Source organism: Trypanosoma cruzi, genomic scaffold (assembly GCF_000209065.1).
Source record: "Trypanosoma cruzi strain CL Brener 1047053517115 genomic scaffold, whole genome shotgun sequence".
Lineage (NCBI taxonomy): Eukaryota > Euglenozoa > Kinetoplastea > Trypanosomatida > Trypanosomatidae > Trypanosoma > Trypanosoma cruzi.
In genome coordinates, this window is record NW_001849496.1 from 161863 (window position 1) to 171280 (window position 9418).

The 9418-nt window shown below is 49.4% G+C and overlaps 6 protein-coding genes across 6 annotated transcripts, besides 9 other annotated features; all 6 read right to left on the minus strand.

The window, feature by feature from the left end:
- Positions 1-9418: a sequence feature (heterozygous, Esmeraldo-like haplotype).
- Positions 122-781, minus strand: Tc00.1047053503689.4 (rab1 small GTP-binding protein, putative; the record flags this gene model as incomplete). The annotated part of the gene is made up of 1 exon (XM_800897.1): positions 122-781. The coding sequence occupies one exon, from the start codon at positions 779-781 to the stop codon at positions 122-124; it is 660 nt and encodes a 219-aa protein (XP_805990.1).
- Positions 800-840: a microsatellite.
- Positions 949-990: a microsatellite.
- Positions 1559-1585: a microsatellite.
- Positions 1646-1690: a sequence feature (A-rich).
- Positions 1932-1955: a microsatellite.
- Positions 2031-2067: a sequence feature (T-rich).
- Positions 2111-2776, minus strand: Tc00.1047053503689.10 (small GTP-binding protein Rab7, putative; the record flags this gene model as incomplete). Its single annotated transcript, XM_800893.1, has 1 exon — positions 2111-2776. The coding sequence occupies one exon, from the start codon at positions 2774-2776 to the stop codon at positions 2111-2113; it is 666 nt and encodes a 221-aa protein (XP_805986.1).
- On the minus strand, positions 3167-3583 carry Tc00.1047053503689.20 (hypothetical protein, conserved; the record flags this gene model as incomplete). The annotated part of the gene is made up of 1 exon (XM_800894.1): positions 3167-3583. The coding sequence occupies one exon, from the start codon at positions 3581-3583 to the stop codon at positions 3167-3169; it is 417 nt and encodes a 138-aa protein (XP_805987.1).
- Positions 3850-3869: a microsatellite.
- Tc00.1047053503689.30 (flagellar protofilament ribbon protein, putative) lies at positions 4155-5309 on the minus strand (the record flags this gene model as incomplete). The annotated part of the gene is made up of 1 exon (XM_800895.1): positions 4155-5309. One exon carries the CDS (start codon positions 5307-5309, stop codon positions 4155-4157), a length of 1155 nt encoding a protein of 384 aa, XP_805988.1.
- Positions 5370-5396: a microsatellite.
- Positions 5557-6102, minus strand: Tc00.1047053503689.34 (hypothetical protein, conserved; the record flags this gene model as incomplete). The annotated part of the gene is made up of 1 exon (XM_800898.1): positions 5557-6102. One exon carries the CDS (start codon positions 6100-6102, stop codon positions 5557-5559), a length of 546 nt encoding a protein of 181 aa, XP_805991.1.
- On the minus strand, positions 6406-9418 carry Tc00.1047053503689.40 (hypothetical protein, conserved; the record flags this gene model as incomplete). Its single annotated transcript, XM_800896.1, has 1 exon — positions 6406-9418. A coding segment is annotated over one exon (3013 nt), but the record flags the coding sequence as incomplete, so codon positions are not given.

A 9418-nucleotide genomic window follows, 5' to 3' on the forward strand; every position in this document is an offset into this window, starting at 1 on the left:
GTTCGTGCAGCAGCACGCGGACTAAACCCGCCTTGTTCCCCTATTTCGTCACGAGCAAAAGGTATCAAACCCAAATTTCCCCCCTTTTGTCTTCTCCATCCCTTCCCTTCTTGGCCTTGTGCTAACAGCACCTGCCCCTTTCGGAGGTTTTGCGTCTTCCTCCTTGGCTATCTAACCTCACGCTTTCTGACCTTCCTGCACTCTTCCCGCCCGACGCCATTGGCTTCCCGTTGCGGTCCTTCATATCCAAAAAGATCTCTTTGGTAATCTCCTGAAACGCATATTGCACGTTTTCCTTCTCTTTTGCGCTTGTCTCGATGTATGAAATGCCGTGCTGCTGCGCCCAGGCGGTTGCTTCCTCCTTTGAAACTTGTCGTGCACTGCGGGCCTCGTCGCTTTTACATCCAATAAGCAGACATGGTATTCCTGGAAGGGCCTGCTGACGCACACGCTCAATCCATTGATCTAAATGGAGGAACGAGGGGCGGTGAGTGAGGTCAAAGCAAAGCATCACACCATTTGCACCACGGTAGAAGGCAGTGGCAACGGACTGAAATCTTTCCTGTCCAGCGGTGTCCCAAATCTGCAGGCGAACACGCTTATCCATGTAATTCATCTGATGCATGCGGAAGTCAATGGCGATGGTGGATGCGTAGTCCTTGTAGAAGACATCTTCTGATAGACGCACCGTCAGAGATGATTTTCCCACACCACTATCACCAATGACGATGATTTTAAAGATATAGTCGCAGTCCCCTCCAGGGGCGGATGAAGAGGACATGGCGTCGAGTGCCCCTCCTTCTTTTTTCCTCTTTTTTTTCCTTTCCTTTTCTTTTCTTTCCCAAATTATTTCTTTTCCTCGCTTGCACGGGGTTGTTTTGTTGTATTGCTCTCTTCCTTTTTTCCTTTCGTTCCTCCACGCGTGAGCAAAGAAACGGAGAGCGGCAGAAAAGGAAAAAAAACAAAAAAAAAACAAAAAAAAAAAAAAAACAAGCGCACAAGATACACCACTTCTGGTGCGATGCGTCCTTGGCACGGCACGGGAGGACCGCACACACACACACACACAGGCAAGCAGAAAGGAAAAAAAAAAAAAAAAAAAGGACATGGAAGATGTCTTGCAGCCTGAAAGAGTCAAGACAACCAGGCAAACAAACAAATACACACACACACAGATAGAGAGAGAGAGAGAAATCTAAATAAAAATATATACACATATAAAAGGAGGGAATAAAATGAACAGAAAGGTACAGCACCAACACTGGGCGAGAGGTGAACAGTAAACACGCAGCACATAAGCCCCAGCGTGTGGCCTCTTACCCCCTTTTTTTCATATTCCCACAAATGCAAAATAAAGAGGCAGCCGGGGAGAAGGGGGAAGTGAATTTTGCCCAACAACTCCCCCCTTTCTCCCCCCTACCACCAACAAACACACACACGCAGACCGGACAGTGGAATTTATCCCGCATCCACGCACCATCCAAAACAAAAGATACATCAGGGCTTGTGCCGTGACAACCAAGCTCCCTCTTTGTGAACTCACAAGGTGGCGGCAGTCTTTTTTTTTTTTTTTTTTCTTTTTTTTAAGAGCCCAGCAACCGCCGAAGTCCTCTCTCTCTGCGTGAAGGGGTGGGGGTACTGAATTAACAGGACAAACAAACAACGAAACAAAACAAAACAGAGAAAAACATTCACCACCACCACCACCCGCCCACCCCAATGCGGTAAATTTGTAGTCAACAAAACAAAACATAAAACAATGAGGTGATGAATGCAGAAAACAGGAGATTTCAACAAAACGCACCATCCTCCACTGCGCCCCCTTTCCCCCCTCCCCGACACACACACACACACACCGGGCCGCACATTTCCCTCCAGAAACCCTTTGAAGAGAATCAAAAAACAAAAGCAACAATAAAGAAACTCCAGTCAAAAAAGAAAAAAAAAAAAAAAAACCCGTGACTTCTCCAAACTTCCTTTTTCTTTTTTTTCTTTTTTGCCTCTCGGTATTATCCAGTTGGTGTTGTTCCTTTTTTTCTTTTTTTTTTTTTCTTCCCTTTTCCTTTCCCCTCTCTCCCCCCCCTCCCCCCTCGCCGTTTTTGCAACGGCGTCAGAAGGCGGTGCAGCAGCCTTTTTTCCCCTCGATCTCACGATTTATCGGTCTTCCATGACGTCCGTTGATTCCACTGCGACCCCCTTCCAGTGGTGGGGTCGTGCTCTGCGCCACGTATGTTGCTAGCTGCTGAAACGCCTCTGAGATGTTTCTATTCTCCTTAGCGCTCGTTTCCAAGTAACACAGACAGTTGTGGCTCCTCGCCCACGCGTCGGCCTCACTCTTCTCCACTTGCCGTTGGCTCCCTAACGAGATGCCGACATCATTGACATCCTCTCTTTGAACAAGATCCAATTTGCATCCCACTAAGATGACGGGTGGCATATTGGGGCAATTTGTCCTCAGGCGATCGTACCACTCATCCACATCCTCAAAGGAGACACGATTTGTGATGTCGAAGCAAAGCATGACACCGTTGCAGTTTCGATAAAACGCCGTTGTCAGAGTGACAAAACGATCTTGACCGGATGTGTCCCAAATCTGAAGCCGCACGGTGCGTGGTTTTTTCTCTAGTGTTGTACTATGGCAGTACTTGAAGTCCATGCCGATGGTTGGAACAATGTCCTCGTAAAATGTCCCGTCACAGTACCGCGACGACACGTTGCTTTTCCCCACACCAACATTGCCAATCACTATGATTTTGTACGCAAGATCCTCTGACATGAAAAGGGTACCGACGCGTTAGAAGATTTTCCTATTAATTTTGTTTCTTTGCTCCTTTTTGCTTTGGGTTGTTTTGCCTGTTATTTCCTTCGTGTTTCTTCGCTTCCACCTCTCGCTAAAAACAAAAATAACTAAAAAATAAATAAAGAGAAAAATAGAGAGACTGTGTGTCTGTGTGTGTGTGTAGAAGTGGACACAAACAACGAAAAAAAGAGAACGGTCCCCACACCCCCAGGTGACAGTACACCGTGAACGCCGTGCTCACACGAAACCAGATGTGTATGTGCATGCGGCAACCTGCACAGTGCCGTTGGGAGAACTTCGGACCGCTTTAGGAGGAAACCAACAACAACAACAACAAGAAAAACCACCCGCCCCACCTAATTGGTGTCACCGATACCACGTCGGGTGCAACTCCTTCAGTTGCTCCCGTAGACACCGCACCCTCGGCGCCTTATACGGCGGCTCCCAGATGACAAGAAGGACATGGTACCCCACCGCTGCAAAGAACGCAAGAAAGAGAAGGATCATCACCCCAATGCGAACAGGGAGAAGGTGATCCACCACAACTGCATCCGGCGGGAGCCGTCGCTCTCTATTGTACGGTGTGTCAGGCAGCGGTGGGGGCAGGCGGCCGTGCGGGGCGGAGAGGATACACGCGTAGAGAAGAAACGGCAACAAAAAGCAGACCAGGCCGATGGGCAGCGCCAAACGCGGCTGTACGTATGATCCAATAAGCGTTACAATAATTCCAATTACGGTAACAAAAAGAATGGCAAACGTACCGTCACCGACACCAAGAATCATCCTGCGTGCTACGTGTATCTTCTTTGCGCAAAGCCATAAAAAAAGGCACGACACCTCAAAAGCCAAAATTCAAAAAAAAAAAAAAAAAGAAAATATGGGGGAGGGGGAAAAAAAAAATACCAGAAGCATGCACCCAATAAAAACAGCCACCACCACCACAACAACAAAAGCATAAAATCAAATTTGACCGCCGGATGCACGGCAGATGAGTAAATGGCTCAAAGGGAGAATAAAAATTTCAAAGAAAAAAAAAAAAAAGATGAGACAACAAACAAACAAACAAACATATACATTGGAACAAGAAAAACAAACACACACTCAAAATACATACATACACCAACAAGAAACAACACACAGATACATATATGTATACGACTCAAAATACAGGCGTCTGATGTGTGCCTAGCGACAAAACAAGATATTTCTATCGTAATTGACATATCTATTACGTTTATTTCCCTTCTTCTTCTTTTCTTCTTCCACCCCGGTTTGTTGTCGTTCGTGGTTTATTTTGATTTCTACTATTTCTCTCTCTCTCTCTCCCTCCCTGTTTGTGTGTGTTGGGTATGGTCTACATGCAGAGGTCCCAGTACTTGTAGTAGTCCTCATCCACAGCGTTAGTGTAAAGCTCATCTAGTTTTTTCCGACGAATTTCGGCTGCCTCCTTCTGCTTCTTCTGCTCAGCGGCAACAGCCTCACGTTCAGCACGGCGTTCACGCTCCCTCTGTCTCTCCAGGGCGTTCGCCATGCGCAGTTGAAGGTTCTCTTGCTGTCCCCAGTGCTTCTCCTCCTCCACCTCCAGCAGCCGCCGACGCCGCATGGCATCCCGCTGTAAGGCCTGGTCCTTGTACAACTGCTCCTTCTGCTCCGCCGTCATTCCCTTGTAGCGATCGGACTTCACCTTTTTGCCAAGCTCACCCACCATGGTTTCGGTTTCGTTAAGGAAGTCTCCCTCGAGGTGGTACCGAATCTCCTCCAGGCCCTTGCGTGTATCCTCCTCCTTGTCACGGATGGCCTCGCGACGCTTCTGTTCTGCCAACGCCTTGTTGAATTCGGCCTGATTCTTATGGGATAACCGGCGCTGTTCAGCAATATTTCGCTCCACTTCATAGATGCGGCGGTTAACCTCCTCATTCCGCTCATCAAACGCATGATTTGCCTCCTGCTCCATCCACTTCTTGGCGAGTTTCTCCTCTACTTGCTGCTGAGCCCAATCCCGCTGCTGAAGTTGCTGCTCCCGGCGACGATTTTTAAAGTCCAAATCTTCCCCCTCAAACTTCTGCAGGGATGAGACACCGTTGCGGGGATCATCGTCGCCCACACGGGCAGGCAAATCCTTCACCTTCCAAGTGGGGTCGTTGAGATCCCACTCTCGACGCATGTGTTTTTTTTGGAATGTCTCACGGTAGTCTTGTAGTTCCTTTTCACGCCCTGCCCGAATTTCATTCACCTCCTTCTGTAATGCCTGCGCATGTCGGTCCATCAGCAATGCCTGTCGGTCAAAGAATTCATTTCGTTCCTGCTCAAGACGCCGTAGGGCCTCTTTTTCACGCACCTGATCATCAAGAGCTTCCTTGTCAATGCCCATGTGCCGCACCTTTGGGTCCCGAAGCCGTTCCGCCCGCTGCATCATAAAAAGTCGTTTCTTCGATGTTGTATCAAGCGGTCCTGTGGACATTGTCGCGGTGGGTGAAATGGCGGGAGCATTCTGCGCCGCAGAGTTCATCTTTGGCCTGCTGTTTCTTTATCGCTATGGAAATGCAAAAAAGGTGGGAGCTAGTACAACAAGAAAAAAAAAAAAAAAAAAAAAAAATAACAGAAATCAAGTGAAAGCAGTCATATTTACCCCTTCAAATAATACTGCCAGCATGAGAACAGCTTCAGGTGCCCTCCTTGTTCTCACCTCCTTGGCGGGGTGAGGGGAAAAAAAGTGAATGTATCATACCAAATTCCACATCTGTGCAATCCAATGTCTACACAACGGGTTTAAATGTGAGTAATGGGGACGGTGCGGAGCATTTGAAGCAGTAATTCCTAATGCTTCTGTTGACCCCCTTGCACTTGGGGCACGTCCACAGCGTCACCTCCTTTCCGGGGAGTGGCGGGGGCGCCGGTTTGGGTTGCAGGCACTTATGACACACAACACTTCCCCTAAAGTTCATCTGGCCGCAGGGACACGCCCAGTCGTGGGGGTCTTCTCCGGGCAGCGATGGCCGCCGAACACCGGGCGGAAGGGGCGGTGCGGGAGCGCCACATTTGAAGCACTCTCGCTTTGACTTGTAATTCAGTTCGCCGCACTGACACAACCAGTCGCCTTCGGCGGGCTCGCGGTGCCGTGAGCGTTTGCCTTTGATTCGTCTCCCGAGGCAGCACGGGGTGGCCGACATCATGTACGCACGGGAGCTGCAACCGAGCGCGAGGGTTTGTGATGGGCCCCGTAATTGGCCAAAAAATGTCGTTCCTGCGAGTGACGCGACGCAGCGCTGCATTCGCAATACCCCGCCCACTATGTGTTTCATGCGTCGTTCCCTTCGTGTTCCCTTCCTTTCCGTGGAGAGAGGGGAAAAAAAAGGGGGTGAGAGAAAGCAAATAATAATAATAGTAATAAAAGAAAAGGGCAGAAAGAGGCGGAATCAACACCAGAAGCAGCAGTAAATAATATACACATGTTTATATAAAAATTCCCCGCGGGTATTGTGACGCATCCTCGCAAACAGCACCAACAACTTCACTATCAAGAGGAAGATTAACAACAAAAAACAGAAACGGGGTGATACAACACAGAGAAGTGCAAATAATGGCATTGATGGGGGGAAAAAAAATCAACCAAGGCAGCCGGTCACAAGCGTTGAAAAGTGCTGAAACTCTTTTGTGAACAGGCTGCGGTTGTTTTTGCGAACGGACTCACACGCACTCGAGCCCAATAGCTCAAATGCCGCCCTCACCTCCGCATCCTTGCCGGCCGACAGGGCAATTTCCGCAAATTCCCCCGCTAACCGCCGAAACGACTCCCCGTCCAAGGCAATAAGCGATCGGAGAAGAACCTCCGCCTTCGACGATGGGCATTTCCGTGACAAGACGACATCCAACGTCAACCGTAAAAGGCGTGAGAAGAGATTCGGATCGGCGTGAAGCAGGGAGCCACAAACGCGGTCCCGGTGCTCCACAGAGTCACACTCCGCACAGCACAACACGCCTGTGAATATACCGAGCGCGTCCGCGCTTTGCGATGCAAGTGACGCGGAACCGGAGATGTAATAGCCCAGAGAAATTTCCAACATATGAATGACGTGGAGAAGTTCCCCGACGGGTACCTCGCAGAGAAACCACAAATGCAATTCCCGTAGGAGTTCACCTGCGAGCATGAGATAGGCCTTTGCAAGTTTCTCATATTGGCAGAAACGGTGACGGTCCACTAACATCATGGCCTGCCATAGGACGGTCAAGCAGGTTTTCAATGCCTTGTCTTCGTAGAGGCGCAGTACCCCCAAGTTACAGTAACCCCCTGACAGAATATTACGTCCCGTATGAATCAATATCCTCAGGCACTTCAACCCCCACTCCCCGAGGCACAACTCACCGGATCCCAATGCCCTTCGTACCAAATGAACTGCCATCTCCAAAGAGCTACTGACTTCACGGAAAAGATGATATCCCTCCACACCGTTGGCACCAAAGTTTATGCGACGATAACGGTTCTCAGTAATTTCATTGATCAAGCGAAGCAGCTGCACGCCGCACACCGTCCCCAGCTGGTTCTGAAGCTGCTGCGTCAGGAGAAAAAGGCAGGGAAAAAAACGTCTTAAGAGCACATTGTATTCATTTTGGCCAACGCACGAGCGAAATACGCCCCGCCACAAACAAATGACTCGAGTGAAGGAATCCAACTGGCCATCGGCAACTGCCATCCCTCCTCTCAGGCACATCTCAAGCTCCTCAAACAAGGGCCGCACAAAATCTGCCCTCGAAGACTCTGAATTACACCCAAGAAAATGAACTTGTGCCCGGATACGTGACAGGTGGTACTCTACTCTGTAGAACACGGCCGCGTTCCTCGATGTCTTCACGTTGCTCGCATCCAGCATAAGTCGAGTGTCATCAAATTGAGGCAGTTTCCTCAACACCACCGCCGTGGAGGGTGATTGAGCCATCTCACTCAACAGGTGTATGGCTTCAAACACGGTCTGGTCGCTGCAAGAACACACGCAATCCAACACTTCGTCCACCACCAGTTCCAAAATAAAAGTAGCAAGTGTGCCAAAATCCTTCGCGGCGAGTGAAAGCTGCAACGACTCCTGCAGTTTTTTCGACCCATCCATCCTATTCAAAAGAGTTATATGCCACGCAAAACGCAGAAACGCTAAAAGAGATCTGTGGAAGTGACGGCTCGTTGCAGAGGGCAGGGAACGGGAAAAATTCATCTGAGAGCTTTGTCTGACAACATTCAAGCAAGCAAGCAGCACAGTGGAATCCAAAGCACGTCCATTGCGGCTGAAGCGGTACGAACCCAGCCATGAACTGGCGAGAGTGATGATAAACGCCAGGCGCTCACACACACAAAACAACTGCGGTGATGACCGGACTTCAGGTATTTTCAGCGCCTCCAGCAAAGAAGATATTTCCTTGGCAATGTACTTTTCCGCCTCCTCCCCACAGAAACGCAGAATTTGAGATACGAATTCAAACTCCAGTGAACTCGTCTCCGCGTCCTCATCTAAAATGTATTCCCCAAATAAAGATGCCTCTCCGCTCGTAGCAAACCGCACCGCCTGCTCTTGGTGTGACATCATGTACGAGAGGCACACATCTGGTGCGAGCAGCTCAAATAATGTACACCCGTCCTTGCAGTATGATTGAGAGCCTACCAGTTTGGCCCAAATAGAAGTCAGAGAAAGAAATGACTGTCGTGCGTGATGCCAGTTTTGAAAGCATAACTTCGTGAACTCAGCGACAGCTCGAACCCACCGCTGGTAGCAGGGAGCCTTCCGCATCTCATCAATCGTAAAATTTGGTTTAATGCGATTCAGTAGACGGCAAAATTCCCGCAGAACCGTGGCCTCTTCCAAGTGAGAGCGCGACTCCATAATAGACAATGTGGCAGAAAGAATCTTATTCATCCACTCCGCCTGCTGTTGTCGAGAGGAGTAGAGGGGCGCATTTACCGACACAAGGGGCGTGATGGCCTCCAACACGTCACACAGAAAACTCGGGTTCGTCACTGGTGTGGCGTACAAATCAAACAGCTTCACAAGCAGGCCCTGATCGACAAGGTCCGCGGCCCATTCCAGAGGAAACTCACATGTCATGACATCATCTGCCGCCTCATCGCATGAACACGTAAAATCAAACAATAGAATGCGCTTCACTAGTGCTACTAAACCGCAAATGGCCTTTCCGTCCGTCTGCTGGATCCGCTTCAGGCATTGCGAAGCGGCACGAAATATGGGGAGAAGACACGCATTGCGAAAGCATGTAATCATTCGCTTGTGGTTAATAAGACTGCGTGCCGTTCCTTCTGCTCTTTCCGCTTCTTCAATAAAGGCGACAAGGATCGCACACGAGAGTGCAATGTGCCCGTCCGAGCAGTTGGATTCTTCCAGCTTCAACGCAGCTGTCACCCGGTGAGGGAAACTCTGCAGCTCCGGGGCATCACAAAAGCCCTGCTTCACCACAGCACATAAAAGACGAATCAATACATCCACACTGGAGGCATTTAGCGAATTGTGTCGCTGCACAATTAACCAGCTCAAAAATGATTCAAGGGACACGAGGTCGGCCGTGCCAAATTTGGACTTTACCAACTGCCGCAGCGTTTGGGAAACAAAAAATATGGCA